Source organism: Coffea eugenioides, unplaced genomic scaffold, assembly GCF_003713205.1.
Source record: "Coffea eugenioides isolate CCC68of unplaced genomic scaffold, Ceug_1.0 ScVebR1_2730;HRSCAF=3811, whole genome shotgun sequence".
In the NCBI taxonomy this organism is placed as follows: domain Eukaryota; kingdom Viridiplantae; phylum Streptophyta; class Magnoliopsida; order Gentianales; family Rubiaceae; genus Coffea; species Coffea eugenioides.
Genome location: NW_020863242.1, coordinates 16,487 through 41,907, shown reverse-complemented (window position 1 = coordinate 41,907; position 25,421 = coordinate 16,487). Strand labels below are relative to the sequence as shown.

Here is a 25,421-nt window from a genome sequence, read left to right as displayed (position 1 = left end):
AAAACAGAAAAAAAACCAAAAAAAAAAAAAACTGGAAGGGGGAACTCAGGGAGAGGCTACTGGAGGGGAGTAAGTTTACAGGATTTCATAGCTAAATGGTGTACATGGTACTTAATTTAGACGTTTTGCTTTGTTGGTTTAATAATTGGAGTATCTTGTTGCCAATTCACATTATGAACACTTGTGCTGATACTTTTTCTGTTACAGGACTTGGGAAATAAATTGCAGATAGCAACTATCTGTATCTGTTTGAGTTACTATTTTTTTTTTTAAATAAGAATATTTAGCATAGCAACTACCTGATGACTTCCACTCTTATTTGCAGTTATGACTTGAGCAGTACACAAGAGGAAAGGAATATTATAAGAACTGAGAAAAGGTATTGCGCATGGTCCCCCCCCCCTCAAAAGCAAAAAAAAAATCTTCTCTTCTCTATCTCTCAATGCAAGGTTCCTTCCTTGTCTCCTCTCTCTCTCTCTCACACACACACACATGCAGATGCACACACACACACAGTGAGTTTGTGTGTTTTGTTTCAACTTCTTCTAAATTTTCTAGTTTCGGTTGTACAACATGGGTGAATGCAGAAAGGAATATGAGAAGCTTCGAAAGCAGTGCCGCCGAGTTTTGAAACATAATGATGAAATCTTTAAGTTGAGCGAAGCTGGTGGCACAAAGCGGCTTTCCTCTCGTAGCCTGTAATTCCTCCAAATCTGAAGATGCTGTCATGCTAGGGGAACCTTTCCAGTGAGGCAAAGGCGCCCATGCCATCAACTAACACTCAAACATCTAAGCGCATCAATGTTGATGGGAATGCTGATTGTAAAACGATTTACAGATCGCAATGTGATTTATATTCTGACTTCTTCAGAACTTCAGATTCCTCAGAAGACACCTAAGTCAGGTCAACTTTTCCATCGACTGAAAGTAGGGAGAGAATGATCTCGTATGTCCCCAAGGAAGTGAATCATCTCCTCAAAGACTGAAGTCCAGTCACGAAATCTGAAGATTTTGCCTCATGGCAGGGATTAATTCGCCTTGGAATGCCAGTATTTCGTGCAAATGGAGAGTGTATCGTATTCCCACTCAGGCCTGCAGTACAGATGAAAAGCAGCCGTCGTTTCTGCGAAACTGTTTTGGGTTGCAGGACTATGACCACCTAGAACCTTCCAGGATTTTCCATGCTGCTCGACTAGTTGCCATTCTTGAAGCCTATGCTTTTTATGACCCTGAAATTGGCTACTGTCAGGGAATGAGTGATTTGCTGTCCCCAATCGTTGCTGTAATGACTGAGGACCATGAAGCTTTCTGGTGTTTTGTTGGTTTTATGAGGAAGGCTCGGCATAATTTTAGGCTCGATGAGGTTGGAATCAGAAGGCAACTGAATATTGTTTCTAAAATTATAAAATTCAAGGATTCACATCTCTACCGACACTTGGAGAAGCTTCAGGCAGAGGACTGCTTTTTTGTATACAGGATGGTGGTGGTACTCTTTAGGAGGGAATTAACTTTTGAGCAAACACTTTGCCTGTGGGAAGTGATGTGGGCAGATCAAGCTGCAATTAGAGCTGGTATTTGGAAGTCTGCTTGGAGCAGAATAAGGCTGCGTGCACCCCCAACAGAAGATTTATTGTTGTATGCCATTGCTGCTTCAGTCTTGCAAAGAAGGAAACAAATCATAGAGAAGTATAGCAGCATGGATGAGATTTTAAGGGAGTGCAATAGCATGGCTGGGCATCTAGACGTGTGGAAACTCCTTAATGATGCACATGACTTGGTTGTGACCCTGCATGACAAGATAGAGACCCCTTTTTGATGGTGTCATTAAAATTATGAGCTTATGACTAACTAATTTGTTCATCTCAGCCGGTGGCGGTGAGGGCCTTTAAACAGAAAGCGCGCAGTAAGACATATTTCATCATATTGCTGGCTTTGAACGTTTTTTGGAGGGTTTAGATGTGCCAGCCAGGTAAACATACTCACTGAGATGTGTATTTCTGGAGTATCCATGCTCTGCTTCTGATCAAAGTTCGTGGAATCATTCAATTGACGTTTGCAACTTAATAGATTCACTACCAACGTGAAGCTATGCTGCTAACTTAGTTCTTCTTCATATAGATGGCCTTCTTATGAATCCCAACCCACCTCACATCCTGCGCTAGATTTGTTATCTGTTCAAATTGCCAGCGAAGTCTGCTTGCTGCTGCTAGTTAAATATTATCAAAATGGTTTCAAGGTCCCCAACATTTTTGGGGAAACATTGCCTCCGGTGGCCTTGTATCAGTATCATTTTTAATAAAATATGTTCTACAATCAAGATTATAGATGATAAACAAACAATTCACTACTATTAGTCACATGCATGCACTATAGTTGTCTTATATTTAGTGTGAGACCAAAATTTGAAGAACAGGCACCGTACGATTGCAAAAATTGGTGCTCGATGGATCATAACACGTAGCAGTGACTAGGTGAACAATGGCAGACTCCCCAACCAGTGTAAAAAATGCATGCAGCAAGCTGGGGTTCTAGCCTAGTACCGCTTGAGAGGACTAGCAGAGCATTTCGAAAGTTGGAAGATAGCATTTTTTTAATTAAACAAAAAAAAAAAAAGACTCGAAGAACACCAAACAAGCTAAAAATTCGACCATGCAAGCGCAACTGGAGTCTTGACTCCTGATTACAACAAGTATAAAGAGAAGAAAAGCGCAAGTCTAATGGAGGATAATGCAAAACCGGATACTAACTTGAGAATACAAGTCCAGAATCAGCAGCAAAAGTTATTTTAAGAAAATGCAGTGACAGTCAAACACTACGTAAATGGAAGGTCATCATAGGACCAGAGCCAAGTGAATAGTAATTGTTTACTTCTCCTTGGTATAGTGTCGGACAGCAAAGGCCAAACCCATGATCAAGAGGGGTACAAGAAACTGTAAGATCTTGATCACGAATTCTGGAGTCTTGTCAGGGTTATACTGGGCTTGCTGTGGTGGGATGTACATGCGTTTCAGGGGAACTGTGGCCTTGTCTATCTCCCCAATGTAGTATTGGTCCATCATATCTCTAGCAGAGTCACTATGGCCAACATCCTCAAAGTCATTTGTTGCATCTTTCCCTGAACATTCCATATAATGATTAGAACAGACCTCCAAAAGTCATAATCAAGGCCCAAAGGTCAAGAATTAAGTGTAGCATCAGCGCAGGAGAATTTAACAACATTACCAGTTGCTGAAAGCAAAACTTCATCACCTCCAGGATGTTCTTCCATGAATGGGGTAACATCATACACCTGAAAGGAAGTCGGCAATTGTAATGAATGTAAAGTAGCAGAAATGGTCAAAACAGAGAAAAAAAAAACATCAATAATAAAACACATTGCCCAACACTTAAACAAATAATCTCCAAAGGCCCATCAGACCTAGAGTGCTAGTTTTCTTTAGCCCATCAAATTGGTTGTCAGCAATCCTTGCACTGGTAAAGTTTGAATTAATTACGTCCCAACTGCAGAACTAAAAAAGAAGCCATTGTTTCACCAAACTCACAAATGTGCAAAGATGTTCAAACCCAAAAGAAGGCCAAAAGACTATGATTGCATCCTAAGAGAAATCTTTCAACATCACCTTTGCAAATACAAATTTGTTGAACATCTTACAGATGCTTTTAGCTGATTATACACGCCGACTCTCCTAGAGTGCTACATCATTTCATCTGTAGCCCCGTAACAACTGATTACAAACCTATAGCGTTTGGAGTAATTGTTTGAAGATGCAGTGGTGTACAAGTAGCAGAAAGAGTATGAAACAGTATACAGGGCAAGTTTCCACTCTCCTGGATAAAAACAGTCTGTTGTAGAACAGAATGATACCATTTAGGGGGAGACAACAATTTTGCAATACCTATTTGCCTAAACAACTTATCATCAAATAATGAAACGGTTGATCCTAGGACCTCATATTGAATCACCAAAAAGATCTGAGCCATATATGACCCAATTCAGCTTTTAATATTACAGTTGTTTGCAAGTGACAATGATGTGAGCTGCATCAGCATATATTTAAGCACTTCAGGCAAGTAGCATAAAAGAAGAGACAACTTAATTGGCCCAGAGGATCCAAAAGTACAAAATTCCTGGAGCTTCTGCTGGGCCAACAGAATGACATAAAAGTTATCAGAAGGGAAATTCATCTAGAGAGAGAGAGAGGGAGAGAGAGATAAATTCAAGAAATTTCAAAAATCAACAGCAAGGGTATAACAATGAAGATCGAACATGAAAAACCTAAAAACCTAGTAGAAGCTAGAGACTTTTAAAGTAAGAGAAGAGAGATGAAGCGAAAGGAACAAAGATTTGACCTTTCCATTGATAATCAGCCAGCAATCCTTGGTCTTGTTGTGCTGAACAACCTCGTCAAAGGTGTGAACCTTCTGATCTGATGCCATTGTTTCCTGCAAATACTGAACATCAAAAGTCAAACCCCTCCCGCACCCGTATACCAAAAAATTTCAAAAACTTTTATAAGTATATTCATCATATCAGTTAGGTTAGGTGAGGGAATCAGAGTGTTTAGATTCCGTACATGAGATGTAACAAAAGAAACAAACAAACAAGAAGAAAGAAAAAGAAGAATCTAGAGGAATTATTAGCTTACGGGAGAGAGAAGGATTTTCGGTGAAATGTATAGAAAGAATAGATTCTCCCTACCTTCTCTCTCTTTCCTTCTCCTTCTCGGATCGTTAGCCAAACTACCAACACAGAATCTTTGAAACAAGCGAGAGAGAGAGATACAGAGCTCGAGCGTACGAGAGCAGCAGCAGCAGCAGCCTGCAAGTCCAACACCCACAACTTGAGGGCCGCGGTATTGTATATAAACTACACACAGAAACAGATCTTACGGTGGTCGGGGTTGGTACGGTTCAAAATTACGGAACTGTCCCCGGAGCGGTGGCACGTAACCACGCGCCTCCTGCACGAGAATTTACGAATGCTGATGCATATGCTAAAATGAATCTACTTGGTGAAGTCGTTGGTAGCTTCCTGCTTTGCTACAACTGCTGCCTAACTATCCATCTATGAGCCGCGGAGTTTTTGTAGAGGGATAACCCCCTTGTGTTTCTCTTAATATCACTTGACACCTTTAAAGTTTTAGAAATATCACTTACTTTTTCGAGTAATTGTAAAAAGATTATATTAACGCTCACTTAACACATAATTCATAACATATCAAATAAATAGAATTCAAAAATTTTAAAAAAATAAATGTCACTTTTTTCTATTTCCCTTTTCTCCAGCATTCTCTCTTATTCATATATTTTTAGATGATTATATACAATAAATTAAATTTTGTTTATCTTTTACTTTTTGTGACTGTGATAAAGTGAGGTATGATTTATTTGCTTATTTGTTAGAAAACTAGCAATTTGGATTGTCATTTTTCTCAAAAAAAAAAAAAAATCGCTTTCCATAAACACATTTCTTAATCGTTTTTTTACTTCACATTACATCACATTGTTATAGTACATTTTTCTATAAAAATTTTAGAAAGTAGCAATCCAAACCGATTCTTGAACAGAGCAAATCCTCCTCTGGTTTGGCGTGTATCCTAGCTTCTAAGCCAGCATTTTGTTCCGCGACAAACTACTTATAGGGTATTAGTTACTAATAAATCATAAGCGTACTTTAATTTTCTTAGTATTTTAATTTGAGTTTCCCAATGTGTATTTTGAAAAGGTATAATTTTAGGGTTAAATGTAGAAAACTTCCATGAGTTATTACACCGATTGCACCTTACATTCTACAATTTTTAATCGGCACTTTACACCATTAGTCAACTAAAAAATAAATGAAAATATTAACTCCAAGCAAGTGATTAATGAATCACTAATTCATTCTCCATTAAAAGCTTAAGTGGCAAAAAGCTCCTTTTGGTGACAATTCTTTGCCACCAAAAGGAGCTTTTTGCCACTTAAGCTTTTAATGGAGAATGAATTAGTGATTCATTAATCACTTGCTTGGAGTTAATATTTTCATTTATTTTTTAGTTGACTAATGGTGTAAAGTGCCGATTAAAAATTGTAGAATGTAAGGTGCAATCGGTGTAATAACTCATGGAAGTTTTCTACATTTAACCCTAAAATTATACCTTTTCAAAATACACATTGGGAAACTCAAATTAAAATACTAAGAAAATTAAAGTACGCTTATGATTTATTAGTAACTAATACCCTATAAGTAGTTTGTCGCGGAACAAAATGCTGGCTTAGAAGCTAGGATACACGCCAAACCAGAGGAGGATTTGCTCTGTTCAAGAATCGGTTTGGATTGCTACTTTCTAAAATTTTTATAGAAAAATGTACTATAACAATGTGATGTAATGTGAAGTAAAAAAACGATTAAGAAATGTGTTTATGGAAAGCGATTTTTTTTTTTTTTTGAGAAAAATGACAATCCAAATTGCTAGTTTTCTAACAAATAAGCAAATAAATCATACCTCACTTTATCACAGTCACAAAAAGTAAAAGATAAACAAAATTTAATTTATTGTATATAATCATCTAAAAATATATGAATAAGAGAGAATGCTGGAGAAAAGGGAAATAGAAAAAAGTGACATTTATTTTTTTAAAATTTTTGAATTCTATTTATTTGATATGTTATGAATTATGTGTTAAGTGAGCGTTAATATAATCTTTTTACAATTACTCGAAAAAGTAAGTGATATTTCTAAAACTTTAAAGGTGTCAAGTGATATTAAGAGAAACACAAGGGGGTTATCCCTCTACAAAAACTCCGCGGCTCATAGATGGATAGTTAGGCAGCAGTTGTAGCAAAGCAGGAAGCTACCAACGACTTCACCAAGTAGATTCATTTTAGCATATGCATCAGCATTCGTAAATTCTCGTGCAGGAGGCGCGTGGTTACGTGCCACCGCTCCGGGGACAGTTCCGTAATTTTGAACCGTACCAACCCCGACCACCGTAAGATCTGTTTCTGTGTGTAGTTTATATACAATACCGCGGCCCTCAAGTTGTGGGTGTTGGACTTGCAGGCTGCTGCTGCTGCTGCTCTCGTACGCTCGAGCTCTGTATCTCTCTCTCTCGCTTGTTTCAAAGATTCTGTGTTGGTAGTTTGGCTAACGATCCGAGAAGGAGAAGGAAAGAGAGAGAAGGTAGGGAGAATCTATTCTTTCTATACATTTCACCGAAAATCCTTCTCTCTCCCGTAAGCTAATAATTCCTCTAGATTCTTCTTTTTCTTTCTTCTTGTTTGTTTGTTTCTTTTGTTACATCTCATGTACGGAATCTAAACACTCTGATTCCCTCACCTAACCTAACTGATATGATGAATATACTTATAAAAGTTTTTGAAATTTTTTGGTATACGGGTGCGGGAGGGGTTTGACTTTTGATGTTCAGTATTTGCAGGAAACAATGGCATCAGATCAGAAGGTTCACACCTTTGACGAGGTTGTTCAGCACAACAAGACCAAGGATTGCTGGCTGATTATCAATGGAAAGGTCAAATCTTTGTTCCTTTCGCTTCATCTCTCTTCTCTTACTTTAAAAGTCTCTAGCTTCTACTAGGTTTTTAGGTTTTTCATGTTCGATCTTCATTGTTATACCCTTGCTGTTGATTTTTGAAATTTCTTGAATTTATCTCTCTCTCCCTCTCTCTCTCTCTAGATGAATTTCCCTTCTGATAACTTTTATGTCATTCTGTTGGCCCAGCAGAAGCTCCAGGAATTTTGTACTTTTGGATCCTCTGGGCCAATTAAGTTGTCTCTTCTTTTATGCTACTTGCCTGAAGTGCTTAAATATATGCTGATGCAGCTCACATCATTGTCACTTGCAAACAACTGTAATATTAAAAGCTGAATTGGGTCATATATGGCTCAGATCTTTTTGGTGATTCAATATGAGGTCCTAGGATCAACCGTTTCATTATTTGATGATAAGTTGTTTAGGCAAATAGGTATTGCAAAATTGTTGTCTCCCCCTAAATGGTATCATTCTGTTCTACAACAGACTGTTTTTATCCAGGAGAGTGGAAACTTGCCCTGTATACTGTTTCATACTCTTTCTGCTACTTGTACACCACTGCATCTTCAAACAATTACTCCAAACGCTATAGGTTTGTAATCAGTTGTTACGGGGCTACAGATGAAATGATGTAGCACTCTAGGAGAGTCGGCGTGTATAATCAGCTAAAAGCATCTGTAAGATGTTCAACAAATTTGTATTTGCAAAGGTGATGTTGAAAGATTTCTCTTAGGATGCAATCATAGTCTTTTGGCCTTCTTTTGGGTTTGAACATCTTTGCACATTTGTGAGTTTGGTGAAACAATGGCTTCTTTTAGTTCTGCAGTTGACGTATTAATTCAAACTTTACCAGTGCAAGGATTCTGAAACCAATTTGATGGGCTAAAGAAAACCTAGCACTCTTAGGTCTGATGGGCCCTTTGGAGATTATTTGTTTAAGCTGTTGGGCAAATGTTGTTATTATTGATGATTTTTTTTTCTCTGTTTTGAGCATTTCTGCTACTTTACATTCATTACAATTGCCGACTTCCTTTCAGGTGTATGATGTTACCCCATTCATGGAAGAACATCCTGGAGGTGATGAAGTTTTGCTTTCAGCAACTGGTAATGTTGTTAAATTCTCCTGCGCTGACGCTACACTTAATTCTTGACCTTTGGGCCTTGATTATGACTTTTGGAGGTCTGTTCTAATCATTATATGGAATGTTCAGGGAAAGATGCAACAAATGACTTTGAGGATGTTGGCCATAGTGACTCTGCTAGAGATATGATGGACCAATACTACATTGGGGAGATAGACAAGGCCACAGTTCCCCTGAAACGCATGTACATCCCACCACAGCAAGCCCAGTATAACCCTGACAAGACTCCAGAATTCGTGATCAAGATCTTACAGTTTCTTGTACCCCTCTTGATCATGGGTTTGGCCTTTGCTGTCCGACACTATACCAAGGAGAAGTAAACAATTACTATGCACTTGGCTCTGGTCCTATGATGACCTTTCCATTTACGTAGTGTTTGACTGTCACTACATTTTCTTAAAATAACTTTTGCTGCTGATTCTGGACTTGTATTCTCGAGTTAGCATCCGGTTTTGCATTATCCTCCATTAGACTTGCGCTTTTCTTCTCTTTATACTTGTTGTAATCAGGAGTCAGGACTCCAGTTGCGCTTGCATGGTCGAATTTTTAGCTTGTTTGGTGTTCTTCGAGTCTTTTTTTTTTGTTTAATTAAAAAATGCTATCTTCCAACTTTCGAAATGCTCTGCTAGTCCTCTCAAGCGGTAGTAGGTTAGAACCCCAGCTTGCTGCATGCATTTTTTACACTGGTTGGGGAGTCTGCCATTGTTCACCTAGTCACTGATACGTGTTATGACCCATCGAGCACCATTTTTTTGCAATTGTACCGTGCCTGTTCTTCAAATTTTGGTCTCACACTAAATATAAGACAACTATAATGCATGCATGTGACTAATAGTAGTGAATTGTTTGTTTATCATCTATAATCTTGATTGTAGAATATATTTTATTAAAAATGATACTGATACAAGGCCACCGGAGGCAATGTTTCCCCAAAAATGTTGGGGACCTTGAAACCATTTTGATAATATTTAACTAGCAGCAGCAAGCAGACTTCGCTGGCAATTTGAACAGATAACAAATCTAGCGCAGGATGTGAGGTGGGTTGGGATTCATAAGAAGGCCATCTATATGAAGAAGAACTAAGTTAGCAGCATAGCTTCACGTTGGTAGTGAATCTATTAAGTTGCAAACGTCAATTGAATGATTCCACGAACTTTGATCAGAAGCAGAGCATGGATACTCCAGAAATACACATCTCAGTGAGTATGTTTACCTGGCTGGCACATCTAAACCCTCCAAAAAACGTTCAAAGCCAGCAATATGATGAAATATGTCTTACTGCGCGCTTTCTGTTTAAAGGCCCTCACCGCCACCGGCTGAGATGAACAAATTAGTTAGTCATAAGCTCATAATTTTAATGACACCATCAAAAAGGGGTCTCTATCTTGTCATGCAGGGTCACAACCAAGTCATGTGCATCATTAAGGAGTTTCCACACGTCTAGATGCCCAGCCATGCTATTGCACTCCCTTAAAATCTCATCCATGCTGCTATACTTCTCTATGATTTGTTTCCTTCTTTGCAAGACTGAAGCAGCAATGGCATACAACAATAAATCTTCTGTTGGGGGTGCACGCAGCCTTATTCTGCTCCAAGCAGACTTCCAAATACCAGCTCTAATTGCAGCTTGATCTGCCCACATCACTTCCCACAGGCAAAGTGTTTGCTCAAAAGTTAATTCCCTCCTAAAGAGTACCACCACCATCCTGTATACAAAAAAGCAGTCCTCTGCCTGAAGCTTCTCCAAGTGTCTGTAGAGATGTGAATCCTTGAATTTTATAATTTTAGAAACAATATTCAGTTGCCTTCTGATTCCAACCTCATCGAGCCTAAAATTATGCCGAGCCTTCCTCATAAAACCAACAAAACACCAGAAAGCTTCATGGTCCTCAGTCATTACAGCAACGATTGGGGACAGCAAATCACTCATTCCCTGACAGTAGCCAATTTCAGGGTCATAAAGAGCATAGGCTTCAAGAATGGCAACTAGTCGAGCAGCATGGAAAATCCTGGAAGGTTCTAGGTGGTCATAGTCCTTCAACCCAACAGTTTCAGCAGAACGACGTGCTCTTTCATCTGGTACTGCAGCCTGAGTTGGGGAATACGATATCCACTCTCCATTTGCACGAACTGCATCAAGGCGAATAATCCGCTGCCATGAGGCAAAATCTTCTATATTTCGTGACTGGACTTCAGTCTTTGAAGGAGATGATTCATCCTTGGGGGACATACGAGGATCATTCTCCTCCCTACTTTCAGTCGATGGAAAAGTTTGACTGACTTCAGGGTCTTCTGAGGAATCTGAGTCTGAAGAATCAGAATCATAAATCACACTTGCATCTGTAAATCGTTTAGAATCAGCATTCCCATCCAACATTGATGCGGTTAGATGTTCTGAGTAGTTGATGGATGGGCTCCTTTCCTCACTGGAAAGGGATTCCCTAGCACTGACAGCATCTTCAGAATTTGGAGAATTACAGGCTACGAGGAGGAAGCTGCTTGTGCCACCAGCTTCGCTCAACTTAAAGATTTCATCATTATGTTTCAAAACTCGGCGGCACTGCTTTCGAAGCTTCTCATATTCCTTTCTGCATTCACCCATGTTGTACAACCGAAACTAGAAAATTTAGAAGAAGTTGAAACAAAACACACAAACTCACTGTGTGTGTGTGTGCATCTGCATGTGTGTGTGTGTGAGAGAGAGAGAGAGGAGACAAGGAAGGAACCTTGCATTGAGAGATAGAGAAGAGAAGATTTTTTTTTTGCTTTTGAGGGGGGGGGGACCATGCGCAATACCTTTTCTCAGTTCTTATAATATTCCTTTCCTCTTGTGTACTGCTCAAGTCATAACTGCAAATAAGAGTGGAAGTCATCAGGTAGTTGCTATGCTAAATATTCTTATTTAAAAAAAAAAATAGTAACTCAAACAGATACAGATAGTTGCTATCTGCAATTTATTTCCCAAGTCCTGTAACAGAAAAAGTATCAGCACAAGTGTTCATAATGTGAATTGGCAACAAGATACTCCAATTATTAAACCAACAAAGCAAAACGTCTAAATTAAGTACCATGTACACCATTTAGCTATGAAATCCTGTAAACTTACTCCCCTCCAGTAGCCTCTCCCTGAGTTCCCCCTTCCAGTTTTTTTTTTTTTTGGTTTTTTTTCTGTTTTTTTTGTTGGGGGGGGAGGGGGGTGCGCAGACGGGAGAGAGAGAAAGCAAACAATTCTAGCCTTCAGGAAAAGTTGTTCTATGGACCGAGGAAATAGTAAAGAGCATGTGTGCCAGTAACAAAACAATAAATAAATTCAGGAAAATGTGAAAAGGCTTACACTCCAAGAAGGAATGGCCAGACCTCCACCCTGATTCTTGGATCAACGCCCTATGAACAGAAAATGAAAGTTTTGAAGTTCAGCTCTATAATAACAGAAATACTTATTAATTAGTATATACAAAACAATGCATGAAACTCACCCCACTTCTAACTTTCTTCAGAAATTTGGCTCCACGATCACGAAGTTTTCCGTCTGGTGTAAACATACTTCTCCATTGTTGAGGTGACAAAGCATGTTTTCTCTTTCTTCGGGACCATGGAGATTTTAGACGGCCCCTGGAAATAAATAACAAATTAATTAGAAATACCACTAAATGGCCACATTAACACAGAACAACATGTAGCTGAAAGGATCAAGGAGGAAAGATTTTCCAGGCAACAACAAATATATAAACCAGGCACATTCATGGTCGAACTTCCCTAATTTCCAATATCTGAGGGCAGGAAAGAAATGCAAGTGAGGGCATTTGTACAAATCAAGTTAGAATTTAAACCAGATTATTGTTCTCCAGCAACAACAGACAGCTAAAATCTTCAGCTACAAGGATTTCAGCAGAACTTGATTTGTTGGAGTATTTAAATAGCAAATTGAGATGTGAAGTACAGGAAACAGAACAGGTCATAAGCATCACTTGGTTAACCAGCCTTGCTATGGATAAAACTTCCTTAGAAGGACATCATGCAAAATGAGTTGAAGTTAGGCTCTTTCTTAAGAAAGATCTGTCACAATACTATTTGATATCTTAAGGGCTATGCTCATTTAGACTCCAGAAAAGTTCTCTTCTACAAAAACATTTGCACATATGAAAACACACGAAATTTGTATGGAATATCAGCAACCGGAAAAGAAGAGAGAGTTTTCTAACTAAAGCACCCTAAACAATGGCAATTGCACAGCCAAGACAGAGCACCAGTCACACTTTAATTTTGCTTGACACACTATTGCAATGCATACTGGTCCAACATCAAGTACCCAACTTTATTTTAAAAAAAAAATAATAATAATAACAGTCTTATTCTCCAAACAAAAGGAAACGCTATCAATCAAATATAGAAAGGAACAATCAGTAATGTGGATGCAACATGTAGTACGTGAAACAGAATGAAATCCATTAACCAACGTTGACACCATTAAACTCTCAGCCACTTTTGATGCAAAATGGGAAAAGACAGAATGAAAAAAATACTTCACTGATTGAGGAAGTGAGACTATGGCGAGCTCGACACTGACTGACGACTACTCACTACTCAGAAATCTGAGATCTAAATTTACAGAACACTAGCATTTCTAGCTGTAGAATTGGAGAAGAAAAATTCATAGCGAGGTACATGGAAAAGAAGATCTAGAAACGGAGTAGATATTGATAGAGACTCACCGATCGGAAGAAGAACAAGAAGCTGGCGAAGAGGACGCTACTACGAATAGAACCGATCTCAAATAAATCCACGACGACGACGACGATGACGATGACGGTGAATTGGAATTGGAAGATGACGAAGTCTGACTTCGTCTGAGAGCTTTCATCTACTAACTTACAACACTTTAAAACCCCAAAAAAAAATCCCTTCTTCGGAGAAAGATAACTTACTCTACCAATGGACTTTGATTCCTAAGGTATGTCAAATTTCATTCTGTAGCAGTAATTTTCAGTTTTTTTTTTTTGAAAACTTTGGTTTTCGTGCTTCCAGTTTACCTAGTCTTGCAGAGAACGGCGGCGGCCAAGGCGAGACCGGCCAAGGCCGTGACAGCGAAAGCTACTCCGGCATTAGAAGCTGTTGTGTACTTCCAGAATCCACTGTCGTGCCCTTCGTCTCCACCGCCGCCGCCGCCGCCGATAAGGAAGATTCCAGTTAGCTTGTTGATAGTGTTACTGATTAGTTCAACAACAGGGGAAGGTCCACCAGCTGAGGCTGTAGAAGTAGTGAAGAAGAAGAGCAAGAGCATGGATGATGGATGTAAAGAGTAAAGGAGAGATGGAAGATTCCGGAATGACAGTTTTGCCCCTCAGCAGCAGCAGTTACCCTGCATCAAGCCTAGTGGATTTTCCACCATAACCAACCTAAAGATCACCAACTGCTTTTCTTCTCCCAATGTTTTTCTTTTTTCTTTTTCCTTTCTTTTTCTTTTTCACTTTACTTTTTTCCTCATCAGTCCCTTTCCTTGTCTCTTCTTTCTTCCCTTCTTCCGTTCTTCTTGTTTCTCTCTCTATAGACTCTCTAAGGCAGTCTACTCTACTCTCTAGGCTCAGTTCTGTATATTTTTGGTTGAGGGAAGTCCAGACTTTGGGCCGGTGGTCACCAACAAATAATTAAGCTTGGTGGTCACTAATCCTTACATCGCATCTTTTTTAAAAAAGAAGAGAAAAAAATCCTTACTTTCGGTCAATTTGTCATTATACATAACTATTTTTAGTTGCTTTCTCCGTGATTTAACTCCTATTAACTTCCTTTCCTCTTGAATTGGAGTAGATTGGATTATAGAAAATGAATTTCTCTGACAATGATTTAACTTCGGCTCCTCCTTCTCTTATATTAGAATAGATTAAATTATAAAATTATTCACGTTACGATAAAAATACAATAATATTTCAAACCCCGTGACTATCACATTTTTAATAATTCTTTAAGACTTTCAATGTTGAATTGTTGACTATTACAAAATTTTTAAACAGGAAAATCTCTACCCTGAATTGTTTCGGTTGGTGAGAAATCGTTTCCTCTGGGAACGGTTATAGGGTGGGATGCGAAGACAACTCTTCGACGAGTGCTCTTTGCGATTGTATTCTATGTGATTTGTCCTGTCATTATATGTGGTCAAATTTTTTATATATAAATATACTATAATATTATATTCCAAGTACAATAATATAACATAACTATACACCAAATATTACAAAATCTAATAACCAAACTGAATCGCATGGAACCCTAGTTTCACTGAATCCTTTCAACGGGAGGGGACTCAGTGACAATTATGATTTGTGTAATTTGATGCAATTGTTATATGTATTTGGATTTTTTTATGTACATCTACATTATAGTATAATATTGAATATACCTCGAGTATTTTATTTATGTACATCACTTTTTTTTTTATTGATATAACAATATGACGTAACTATATATCAAATAATATAACGAATACGACAATTGGATTCAATTGCATGAAACTCCAACTGCACTGAGTCCATTTCGCAACTCTCTCTCTCGGGTCCTCTGCCCCTAGTTTGATGATTAGAGTGAACAAACATTAATATTATCATAATATTGCAAGCAAATTACCACAAAAAGTGAACAAATTGCAACCTACGAAGACTATATGCAAACAAATAAACCTCAAAGTATCCATAAATTGGTTCTTGTATTCTTTGTTTACGTGAGTGGGGGCGTTCCTAGTGAGAGGAAGGACCAATTCTTTTCAACATGGCATAAAAGTATTAACGTATGAGAAACTAGTGGCAACGCAAAAAGGGAAAAAAAAAATAAGAAGAAAAATAAGAGAGAGCAAAAAGGGAAATCAAAAGTGAAACAAAATACAAAATACAGTGATGCGAACATTTGAGATGAAGCTAGGACAAGCTCTTACTGAACTAGAGGTAAGGTCAAGTTCGTAGATATCAAGTTTAATGTTCATCGAGTTGAATTTGAATTAAAAATAAAAATAAGAGAATAATAAATCTCGGTCAACTTGTTTTTAGTTATTTTCATAAATTAATCTCACAAAACGTTATTATTAAACTAAAATCAAGTAGTAATTTAAAAGTTTTAGACCTATGATTTTCTTTGTTTCTATTTTGGTGCATACGTGCTAAATCGGAGGTTGCCCAATTACTGGGTGGTTTTCTAGTTAGGCTGAACTCGTGCAACTGGGCTTTATTTTTCGTTCTGTACAAAAAATAGTGCTCCTGTAGGAGGAGGAGGAGGAGTAGTAGTAGTAGTAGTAATCCGATTTAAGTGGCTTCGAATCTTTTGTCTGTAAATTAGTCTCTATCTCTTCTTTGTACAATTACCACGTGTCTTTAACTTTTTGATAACCCAAACTCAAACAAACCGATAATAATCAGTTGACAAGTTTATTCTAAATCAATTAAAACAGAAAACTCAAAACTTTTTTTGCCTTTGGATAAATCAAACGGTTCCAATAACTCAAAACTATTTTTTTCTTCGGATAAATCAAGCGATAGTTACCTATCAGAATTTCTTCAACTCTAGTTTACATGAAGAAGAAGATTGCAAGTTTTGGTTTTGAGTAAACTTGTCAATTAGTTATTATTCATTTGTTTGAATTTGGATTATCAAAGAGTTAGAGACACGTGTCAATTGTATAAAGAAGGAACAGAGGAGATATAGACTAATTTGGGGACAGAAGATTCGAAACCGATTTAAGTCCACTTAGCAATTTCCATATTGGGGTTTTTCAAATTTTTCTTTGGTTTCGGGTGCTACCATCATCTGTTTATTCTGTCTTAGAACGATTTCCATTTTTAATACGTAGCTTGTGTCTAATAAAAAAAGAAATGGTCATAATAATAATATAAAACAGCGTTTAGCAAGAATTTTCACAAACTACACCTAAGAGAATTGCACAAGTACAACCAAAAAGCAATTGCTGATTTTTGGCTGCACCCATGGAACTTAAATGGAACTCACGCACACTCTAACTAACCTATGTGGGACTCAGGACAAGGGAGCAGGGAACCTCTACTAAGTGCTAAATAACACTCATCCACTCTGGTCTTTAAACCTCACCAACAGGTTAATTTTCTTTTAGCAAGAATTTTCTTTTATAATAATAATATAAACAGCTTGCTCTCGGATAAAAGTAACAAGAACGAATAATCTTTTAGTGTCAGCAACATCGAGAATAGGCTACCCTACGGTGTAGCAAATGAACCCGTGACCAAATTCCATTCGTTCTTTACAAGCAAGAGTTGTACGTCCAATTTTTCACACCAGATTCTTCTTTATTCTTGGTCTGATCCTTTGTAATAATAATGAATGTTAATCTGTGTCTGCTTTTTCTTTGCGGTCGATGCATTTTTATGTTAAAAGCCACTGAAACTGCTTCACGAGCAATGGCTATGATTATGTTTGTTGGTGTTACTGCATCCTTTTCAGGCAGGCGCATCTCTAATGACTTCAATTTTTTGAGTGATTAACTCGCGAGAGTGATGATTAATTTATTACTATCTGAACCCCCGCTTCCTTAATGGTTTTTATCGGTGGACTAGACATTAGACAAGGGGAAGAAAAAAAATGGGTGCAAATTATACCTTAATTTGGCGTTCTGCCCCTTTCTTGAACGAATACAAAAGGCACAGATGCAACAGGCGATACCAAGGGCTTTGATCTGTTGGCAGCTCTTTTAGTTTCGGGACATAATTGACTGTCGCACAACCAGAAAAGAAAAAGATGCGTTCTTTTGACTCTTTTTGATGGTCATCATAACATCTAAACTGAGACTAGGGCAAGAAAGAAATCAGCACTGCCCAGCAAAGTAAGTTTGATTTTGTTCTTCCTGCCGTTAAATTGTACTCCTGTTTGATCTAACCAATCTTGTTTGGATTGCATTTTTTCTGAATTTTTTTTAAAAAAAAATTACTGTAACAATTTGATACATGTGAAATTAAAAGTTAATTAAAAAATATATTTATAAAAAACGTAACAACTTTTCAAATTTTTTCTTTAAAAAAATTGCAATCCAAACACACAAGAGTCTTCGGCCTTTACCGACTTGGTTCTCGTACAAGTTAACTTCAATCGCACCAACTATTCAGACAACCCAGATGGCAAATTAATATCTGCGTAGAAAATATTAGAGGAATTTATGGCATTCATGAATCTGAGGGATGGATGACTATTCCTATTCCTCTTGCTAATTAAAAGTCATCTTCTTTGGGGGACAAATAGGCATTGCTCCCAAGAAAGAAGACTTACTTAAATCAACGAGTGAAATGGGTTTGACCAAATCACGCTTATTCAAACCAGAACTAGAGGCCTAACTTGTTCATTAGGCGGAACGGTTCAACTCTTTACTCTAGATTAGACCAAGTTTAATCTCTATGGTTTGACAACTATGCTCGCATGCAGATTAGAAATTCAAACCACCTCGCATGGACCAAAAAATATATGATTGCGCCAGTTTATAATAGTAGTTGTTAAGTTCCACTATCAAAAAAGGAGCCAGAGAAAGAAAAAGAACATTTGCTGGCAGTCCCACTGAGCATCATTTTTGTTTTGGAAGGCAAACCATCATCAATTTGATGCTGATGCGGATGCGGAGATTATATATTTTCATAAACTGACAAATCCCTAGTGATGATACACACGATAAAAAAAAGTTAATCCCTGTATCATCCAAAGTACTGGGGCCTAGACTTCCTCGTCAGCACGTTCTAAAAAACACTTGGATAACATGATGCTGATGCGCGTTAATTAGGATGAGGATGCACTTGAGAAAGCCACCATCATAGAAAAATTTCTTCCTTCTCCTGTCTGGATTCTTAGACAGAGACCTAAACGAGAAATTCCAGTCGGAAGAAGACATGCCCAAAAAGCTTATATATCCTCTGATATCTCAAGCCCACAATGCAGGAAGACCAAAGTTTGTCTCAACGTGCTAAGCTTGATCAACAGTGCTTTAGATTAACTAATTTACTGTTTCCAACATGAAAAAAATTGCTGCAAAAGAAAAAATAAAGTGGGTGGTTGGCTTGTAATATGAAAATTCTAGTTTGCCAAGTCGAAGATTTGTCTACTGCAAAAATTGGACCATATCTGATATCTCAAGCCCATATAATGCAGGAACGAAACAAAGCCTTTCTTTTTGTCAAAGCATTCGGCTGCAGAGTTTCGGCGATCTTAACCAAAAAAAAAAAACGATGCAGCCTATGATGAAGAGGTCGACCTTGCCATGCCTCTCAGGCGAGTGCTAAAAATATGATAAGACCACAGAACTAAGTACTCCTCAATGCCTCGGTAGATTGAGACTTGGAATATCCTTGTTACAGTTGTACTGCGTTGAGAAGCTGAGACTTTTTCTCTTATGATGATTGGTATGGGGCAGCAGGCCCAAGGGAAAGAATTTAAAAGTTTAGATTTCCTCATGTGGTACCTTTAACTTGCTCCCCATCGTAACTCCCAGCCGGATGAAGTTAGAGCCGATAATATCCGCAACTCCTTGCTTTGCAGCCCCGGTTTCTAGTACTTGGGATCCTTCTTTCAAGAAAACAATCAGATTGCTAGCTTTTCAGCTCTCTAGTACCAGCAGAAGTACGCGAATATAGAGATCTCCTATTGCAATGTTAAAAGTGGGAAAGGAAACAAGACAGTCATCATGATTCATCAGTCTCTTAACTAATAGTGTCGGAAACAGAGCAGGATTCAGGCAGGTAACAAGATTTAATACATCGTTCTTAGACAAAGCATAACGCTTCAAGTAATTGGGCCTACTTCCAACCTCCAGGTAGCCAATATTTATTTGTCATGTAGCACTCTGATTTTATTAGGTGAAAAGAGTGAGGGACACTCCCTGGTGCTTCAAAGTTTTGAAGCAGCATCCTTGTCCAAAAACCAGGTGAGAAGTCCCTGGGGGGAAACTTCAGCGGCAGGCAAATTCGAGTTGGGATTCCCCAGCACATCTTTCACTGCAGTGGCTAACTCGGCGCCAGTTACCACCATTGCAATCTCTGACGAAGAGTTGATCACAGGAAAGGTGTACGTGATTCTTGGTGGAGGTGGTTTTGGCGAGTTTGTAATAAAGGTCACCCAACGCTCCTTCTCATTTCGCTGAGGATGGTTAGGGAATAAAGAAGCCACATGCCCATCTGGTCCCATGCCGAGAAGCATGAGATCGAATTTGGGGAAACCAGTAGCATCTGACAAAGGTAGGATCTTTCTCGCGACCAAATCCCGGTGAAGGGCCTCGTAATCTTCAGCTGCACCCTCAGGTGACTTTTTGTCATTGATGGGAAAAATTTGACCACCTGGAATTGATACCTGAAACAAAGAAAGCACTTGATTGATGCCTTCCGATATGGCAAGGCCAACAACCGAGCTGTGAAGAGGCAGCAGATACAAGCACAACAGAGAAACAATAATGGCTTCTTGTTTGAGACTTCACATTCGATCCTTCAAATTAGTGGGAAGTCCATCACATCAGATTCTACAGTGTTCGTTTCAAGGCGTGGGTTCAAAATTATATGATTCTGGCCATTTTCAAGTCCAATATTTGTAGATAGCTAGATTAGAATCTGAGATTGTGCCATATAGCTAAATTGAAAATTAAGACGGACCTCACTCCACTTGCAAATTAGACGCTCGAAAACATAATATGCGATTGTGTCTGAGTAAGAAATTATATTAGAAATGACAGCAGAAATTACAAAGAAGTCACCTTTGAAAGAAATCCATCGTAGGCAAGTTTGTAATTGCTATCCTTGTGATCCAGGGGAACCACCCTCTCATCCAACCAAAATATGTTCCATTTTGACCAATCCACTGATTCCTTGTGAGGGGCCTGGGTTAGATACCTGAAATATGGATGGATATTAACGTTAATCATGGGATCAATATGTGAGGTTGAATCATAGTAATCTGCTCCATTAAACCCAAATCGAGTTTGGAGCATTAACTTTTTCCTTGCACGCTTTGTTGAATTTTATTAAATGATGTTTTTCATTTAAAAAATAAAACTAAAAAAAGAAAAGAAAAGGAGAACATCGTACTGTTGGTTATATAGTAGTACCTCATAGTGTCGATTAGGGTACCTCCCGAGAGGACGACGTTGAAAGAACCTTTCTCTTGGATAAATCTTTGGGAGAGATCGGCGGTGTATTTGGCCAGAGCCACCGCGACATCATCCTCGGTGTCGAATTTCAGGATGGTCTTCTTCGCTTTTTCGCTAGCCATCCTCCTCCTCCGGTTTAATTCGAGATTTTTTGTCGTTTGGCCTTCTGAAAAATTCGGATGAAGATTGCAACTTGCTGCTCAATTTCCCTCTGAGCGGGGCACCACCATACTTATATATAGTGCGAAAATATTCTTCTGTAGTGGGCAGTCCAGTCAGTCCAGTCGGGCCTCGGATTCGTATAAGATTCGTCGTACAGTTTCCACTCGCGAAAAGAGATGGCTCTGCAATTGAACCGCGATTGATGTGACTTTTAATTAAATCTGGGCTGCTAATTACCAAATCTAAAGTTTTTAAGCAAAACCAATTCTTTGCGATTCAAATTATATGGAGACAACAACTCTCTTAAGGTCAAATAATACTGATGCGTATGGACAAAGTGAAGGAACCTTTCTCTGTGATTGATGATGAATCACTGGAACTGCGACACATAAGCAAGCAATAATGTGCAAAACTTGGGCAGATGGGAGAGCCCCAAATATGAAGACGGTCTTGGTTGCTGGTTGCTTTTGTCACTAGTCGAGTGGTCTGACTTTACTTGAACTTGCCAGATTAACTACAGAACTGGATTAGCTTTGCGATTAAGTGCAGTCTTCTTGGTTTGAGAACTCATCAGTGAAACATGTTTACCAAGAAAAACAAAGAAGATTCTGGCATACACAGTGAGGCTACCTTAGATCGACTTCTTCGTAGTCTTGCCAAAATGAGAGGGAGGCATTCCACAGCTGAAAACACATCATGATTTCGATACGTGGAAATCCGTGTTGCCACCAATTTCGCTATGCAATGGTAGGGGTGGTGCCTCTGTTTATTTGATACTTTCAGAATTAGCACTCAAAACTCAACTTATCCTTCTCTTTTCTAATTTTTTTTCTTACCATTTTGGTGCCAAAAGTTTGAATCCATGATCTGCAGCCAATCTGGTGGCCAGTTCACCTAATACAAGTTGGTTAAAAAGGCTCACAACTTTTTCAATCTGCAACAACACGAGGACGTAAATTGAGCAGGCCTCGCCAGCCCTGGTGCAACGGAAGGAGCTCATGCCCCATCCAACGGAAGGGGGAACAGCACGCAAGTTAAAATAAATACTAGTTTTTGAGGACACCAAAAGTAGTTACCCTATGATTAAACATAAACCCTGGGCTGTCTTCAATTGTTAGATAACTTAATACAAGGACTTAACATCACAAAAAGAAGACAGACGCCCAAGTATCCTTATTCCCCAGCACTGAAACCCAAAATTTCCATGAATCCTTACCACAGATAATTTGAAAGGAAAAAAATCACCATAAGGCATTCAAGCATCGGGAATATTCAATTCTTGCCTGCTGCTAATCTGAGTAAACAGAAACACCAGTACCTTACATAATAATGATAATCTTACAAAACCATCAAGCACATCCACAAGGTAAGACATAAAGACCAAGGGATATTTACCGAGCAAGATCAACTGATGTTGTTATAGGCAAGTGTGCACCCTACAGCTTTGAAGCCGCACCCTTGTCCAAGAACCAATTCAACTTGCCGTCAGGTGAAACCATTTGCACGGGAAGCAAATCGGTGTCCTGATCACTACCCAGTGTTGAACGAACAGCATCGGCTTTACCAGCTCCTACTACAACAAGTGCAATATGTGCGGAAGCATTTATTACAGGGAATGTCAACGTTATCCTCTCCGGAGGAGGTTTTGGCGAGTCCTTGATGAAAGTAACCCACTTCTTGTTCTCTTTCACAAGTGGATGCCCATGAAAAAGAGAGGCAACATGCCCATCTGGTCCCATTCCCAAAAGCATGAGATCAAATTTTGGAAAACCATTGATCTCTGATACTTCTATCGTCCTGTTCTTAACCAAGTGCTTGAGACAGGTCTCATAGTCATCTGCAGCACCTTCAGCAGACAATGCATCATTTATGGCATACACGTTGCCAACAGGAATTGGAATCTGGCAGACAAAGGAATAACAAATTACACAAGTTCAGAAACTTTCAGGTAATTCATTCATGGAGGGGAATAGGATGGCTACAAAACAAATTTGGTTCATCTAATCTGCAAGTAAAAACAAGTATCACAGCCACAATAAAGTGAAGGTAACACAAAACAACAGGGCAGGAGACAAGAAGATAAACTGCAATAAACAAATATAGACTACCAAGCACATGTATAAATCTCCTACAACAAGATAGTTAACGAATCATGCCATACTTTGTTTTTGGACTATCATTAAGTTCACACATAATAGAAAATCTACTTCCCTTGCCTTGCAAGTAACTTCAAATACAAGAGCAACATTCCTTATTAAGCTCAATTAATAACAACTCTATTGTTTGAAACAACATTCAGTGGCTTTCATCAAATGACAACTATTCCACCAACGCATGGGAACTTTGAAGGCCTCTGGCAAAGCCATAAATGCAGAACAAGAAGTAACTGAATGAAAGAACATATGGGATAAATGTGAGGCAAAAAACGAAGCACAATGGGAAAATGATGCCAAATAAAGGAGAATTATTGCTAACCTATCACGTTCAAGTTGTTCATAAATAAAATATGTTTTCTTTATGCAGAGGTATTGCACTAGCACTTTAGTCAGCACTTCTGCTCATTACGAAGAGATCAATGATTTAAACTTGAAAACTAACTTGCCCATGACTGATGACAAACCAAGGAATTTTGTTTCATGATAGTGAAGGTTACAACAATATAGATGAAAGAGGCAAAGTCTAAATTTCTCCAACATTAATCCCAGGGGACAAAACTCTATTTTTCATAGGGATTTTTTAGAAAATCTAAGTTTTATTATGGGAAGAGCTTTAATTTATTAGATATCAGGGGATCCCAGAACCATCAACACCAATTACTCTTTGAGTAGTACATCAGAATGCTGTCAACATCAAGCACAGGGCGATCTATGAATGTAGAAATTGCTAGAAAAAGCCTATACTTTCAAATGACAATCTGAGCTTCATGTATTAACACCATGTCAAGCGCTTGTTCAGATGACCGATTTCCATTAACTCATCCACCATAGGGAGGAACACAGCTGCTAGTGAGGTCATCTGTTCCTTGTGCTCTTATTTTAGCCCAAACTCATCACATTTTCTATTACACCATCTTCAAGCTTCCAAGAGTATGTAGACACAAAAGTTTTAGTGTGTGAGAGAGAGAGAGAGAGAGAGGGGGGGGGGGGGGGGAGAAACCTGAATCACTAGCGAAAACAACAAATCTTTCTTTTGCCATCTAGTGTAAATGTACAAAATGCGGCATGCACGAGGCATAATTATATAGGTCAAATTAACATTCCACTGAAAAACTTGACCGCAATGTTGAAGGAACTAAGCTTAACTAATAAGCTTAAAATCCCAGATCATATGTTTACAAGCTATAACCAAGTATCCATCCACGAATTGGATTAAAGATGCAACAGATTAGCAGAATGCGATCAAATGATAAGCAAGGATTAGAAGGATAAGCTCATATCACTCGTGGGGTAGTATTTTAAATCCCAAGATAAAAAGAGAATTTGTAAAGCCAATGGTCATGCTTCTTCTTAACCTTGGATAGAAAGCCGTTATAGGCCAGAAAATAATTGCTATCGGGATGATCCTTTGGAACAACTCTTTCATCCGCCCAGAAAACGTGCCATTTGGACCAATCCACCAAATCAATGTAGGGAGGCTCTACTAATTTCCTGCGATCCCCAGCATCCCAAATCAATAGAACGGAGAGATAGATATTAGAAAGGAGGAGGATATCGCATATCACTGACCTGAGAGACTTGACAAGAGAACCCCCGGATAAAACAACGGTGAAGGCACCCCTTGTTTTGGCGAATTGATCAGATAGATGGGCGACATACTCAGCCAAGTCCACAGCCAGGTCTTCCTCCGACTCAAATACTTGTTTATTTTTCTCGGTTGATGAGGCCTCTGCCATTGACGTCTTTGGAGTCTTAAAAGAATTGGAATTGGTGGGATTGAACAACAATGAGAGTTGCCGTTTGAACCTGAGGGAGCAGAAAACGGAATCGGGCGATCAGGATCGAAAAGCCAAGGGAATGGAGTGGCGTGACAGGAGTGGTTGAAGTAGTAGAAGTAGCAAGGGAGTTCGGGTTGGGGAGGAGAGTCGGGAAAGAAGTACAAGAAGTACAAGAAAGAACAGGGGAGCAAGAGGCCATATGCAGAATCAAGAATGGAGCAGAGCAGGTGTCGACGTTTCATATTTTAAAATTTAAAAAAAAAAAAAAAAAAAACTAGTACGTGTTGGCAAATGGAGATTGGAGACTGAGTGAAGAGAGGACAAGGAGGTAGTAGTAGAAGGGCAGAAGAGTATGGGCCACCGGCACCTGTAAGGACAAGGCAGGGTGAATGAAGCGGATTATGGCGGTTGCTTGGCAGGTGGTGGCGTGGCGGCTACGAAGGGAAGGTGGAAATAGAATTGATATTTAACATGGGATAATTTCAAAAACCTCCCTCGAGGGTTTTGCCAATCTCATTTAATATCT

The 25,421-nt window shown here is 38.8% G+C and overlaps 6 protein-coding genes across 15 annotated transcripts; 2 read left to right on the top strand and 4 right to left on the bottom strand.

Moving 5' to 3' along the window:
* Positions 1-801: 801 nt before the first annotated feature.
* Positions 802-2,072, top strand: LOC113757102 (GTPase-activating protein GYP7-like). The gene is given in 3 exon segments (XM_027300514.1): positions 802-904; positions 994-1,136; positions 1,139-2,072. Coding segments are annotated over 3 exon segments (924 nt in total). The 3' UTR covers positions 1,817-2,072.
* Positions 2,073-2,622: 550 nt separating this feature from the next.
* LOC113757101 (cytochrome b5-like) lies at positions 2,623-5,047 on the bottom strand. 5 transcript variants are annotated; one of them, XM_027300510.1, is made up of 5 exons: positions 4,891-5,045; positions 4,700-4,819; positions 4,351-4,452; positions 3,223-3,289; positions 2,623-3,115 (listed from the first exon to the last, which is right to left on the bottom strand). In XM_027300510.1, exons 3-5 carry the CDS (start codon positions 4,435-4,437, stop codon positions 2,865-2,867), a joined length of 405 nt encoding a protein of 134 aa, XP_027156311.1. In that variant the 5' UTR covers positions 4,438-4,452; positions 4,700-4,819; positions 4,891-5,045; the 3' UTR covers positions 2,623-2,864. The 5 variants fall into 5 exon arrangements, with proteins under 5 accessions (XP_027156311.1, XP_027156314.1, XP_027156313.1 ...); XM_027300513.1 differs by having other exon boundaries at positions 4,647-4,819; positions 4,891-4,998; XM_027300512.1 differs by having other exon boundaries at positions 4,351-4,443; positions 4,647-5,047.
* A 1,767-nt stretch (positions 5,048-6,814) lies between these two features.
* Positions 6,815-9,239, top strand: LOC113757099 (cytochrome b5-like). Of its 5 annotated transcripts, none has more exons than XM_027300505.1 (5): positions 6,816-6,972; positions 7,044-7,163; positions 7,411-7,512; positions 8,571-8,637; positions 8,745-9,239. In XM_027300505.1, the coding sequence occupies exons 3-5, from the start codon at positions 7,426-7,428 to the stop codon at positions 8,993-8,995; spliced, it is 405 nt and encodes a 134-aa protein (XP_027156306.1). In that variant the 5' UTR covers positions 6,816-6,972; positions 7,044-7,163; positions 7,411-7,425; the 3' UTR covers positions 8,996-9,239. The 5 variants fall into 5 exon arrangements, with proteins under 5 accessions (XP_027156308.1, XP_027156306.1, XP_027156307.1 ...); XM_027300508.1 differs by having other exon boundaries at positions 6,869-6,972; positions 7,044-7,216; XM_027300507.1 differs by having other exon boundaries at positions 6,815-7,216; positions 7,420-7,512.
* A 546-nt stretch (positions 9,240-9,785) lies between these two features.
* On the bottom strand, positions 9,786-14,141 carry LOC113757098 (GTPase-activating protein gyp7-like). Of its 2 annotated transcripts, none has more exons than XM_027300502.1 (5): positions 13,706-14,141; positions 12,152-12,287; positions 12,010-12,059; positions 11,472-11,525; positions 9,786-11,263 (listed from the first exon to the last, which is right to left on the bottom strand). In XM_027300502.1, exons 1-5 carry the CDS (start codon positions 13,954-13,956, stop codon positions 10,042-10,044), a joined length of 1,713 nt encoding a protein of 570 aa, XP_027156303.1. In that variant the 5' UTR covers positions 13,957-14,141; the 3' UTR covers positions 9,786-10,041. The 2 variants fall into 2 exon arrangements, with proteins under 2 accessions (XP_027156303.1, XP_027156304.1); XM_027300503.1 differs by having other exon boundaries at positions 13,388-13,798.
* A 5,181-nt stretch (positions 14,142-19,322) lies between these two features.
* On the bottom strand, positions 19,323-21,502 carry LOC113757097 (probable 6-phosphogluconolactonase 4, chloroplastic). Its single transcript, XM_027300500.1, has 4 exons — positions 21,309-21,502; positions 20,758-21,143; positions 20,407-20,542; positions 19,323-20,009 (listed from the first exon to the last, which is right to left on the bottom strand). The coding sequence occupies exons 2-4, from the start codon at positions 20,919-20,921 to the stop codon at positions 19,551-19,553; spliced, it is 759 nt and encodes a 252-aa protein (XP_027156301.1). The 5' UTR covers positions 20,922-21,143; positions 21,309-21,502; the 3' UTR covers positions 19,323-19,550.
* A 475-nt stretch (positions 21,503-21,977) lies between these two features.
* LOC113757096 (probable 6-phosphogluconolactonase 4, chloroplastic) lies at positions 21,978-25,325 on the bottom strand. Its single transcript, XM_027300499.1, has 3 exons — positions 24,687-25,325; positions 24,473-24,608; positions 21,978-22,862 (listed from the first exon to the last, which is right to left on the bottom strand). Exons 1-3 carry the CDS (start codon positions 24,851-24,853, stop codon positions 22,398-22,400), a joined length of 768 nt encoding a protein of 255 aa, XP_027156300.1. The 5' UTR covers positions 24,854-25,325; the 3' UTR covers positions 21,978-22,397.
* Between the last annotated feature and the right edge of the window lie 96 nt (positions 25,326-25,421).

Excerpts from the sequence above, each read along its gene's own strand:
- LOC113757101 (XM_027300512.1), bottom strand. The coding sequence starts at position 4,437 with ATGGCATCAGATCAGAAGGTTCACACCTTTGACGAGGTTGTTCAGCAC. Across the intron at positions 3,290-4,350 it reads GGCTGATTATCAATGGAAAG|GTGTATGATGTTACCCCATT; the intron begins GTCAAATCTTTG and ends ACTTCCTTTCAG. Across the intron at positions 3,116-3,222 it reads AGTTTTGCTTTCAGCAACTG|GGAAAGATGCAACAAATGAC; the intron begins GTAATGTTGTTA and ends TGGAATGTTCAG.
- LOC113757099 (XM_027300507.1), top strand. The coding sequence starts at position 7,426 with ATGGCATCAGATCAGAAGGTTCACACCTTTGACGAGGTTGTTCAGCAC. Across the intron at positions 7,513-8,570 it reads GGCTGATTATCAATGGAAAG|GTGTATGATGTTACCCCATT; the intron begins GTCAAATCTTTG and ends ACTTCCTTTCAG. Across the intron at positions 8,638-8,744 it reads AGTTTTGCTTTCAGCAACTG|GGAAAGATGCAACAAATGAC; the intron begins GTAATGTTGTTA and ends TGGAATGTTCAG.
- LOC113757098 (XM_027300502.1), bottom strand. The coding sequence starts at position 13,956 with ATGCTCTTGCTCTTCTTCTTCACTACTTCTACAGCCTCAGCTGGTGGA. Across the intron at positions 12,288-13,705 it reads GCCGTTCTCTGCAAGACTAG|GGGCCGTCTAAAATCTCCAT; the intron begins GTAAACTGGAAG and ends ATTTATTTCCAG. Across the intron at positions 12,060-12,151 it reads TGAAGAAAGTTAGAAGTGGG|GGCGTTGATCCAAGAATCAG; the intron begins GTGAGTTTCATG and ends TTCTGTTCATAG.
- LOC113757097 (XM_027300500.1), bottom strand. The coding sequence starts at position 20,921 with ATGGCTAGCGAAAAAGCGAAGAAGACCATCCTGAAATTCGACACCGAG. Across the intron at positions 20,543-20,757 it reads ACCCTAATCGACACTATGAG|GTATCTAACCCAGGCCCCTC; the intron begins GTACTACTATAT and ends TCCATATTTCAG. Across the intron at positions 20,010-20,406 it reads ACGATGGATTTCTTTCAAAG|GTATCAATTCCAGGTGGTCA; the intron begins GTGACTTCTTTG and ends TCTTTGTTTCAG.
- LOC113757096 (XM_027300499.1), bottom strand. The coding sequence starts at position 24,853 with ATGGCAGAGGCCTCATCAACCGAGAAAAATAAACAAGTATTTGAGTCG. Across the intron at positions 24,609-24,686 it reads TCTCTTGTCAAGTCTCTCAG|GAAATTAGTAGAGCCTCCCT; the intron begins GTCAGTGATATG and ends TGGGGATCGCAG. Across the intron at positions 22,863-24,472 it reads ATAACGGCTTTCTATCCAAG|ATTCCAATTCCTGTTGGCAA; the intron begins GTTAAGAAGAAG and ends TTTGTCTGCCAG.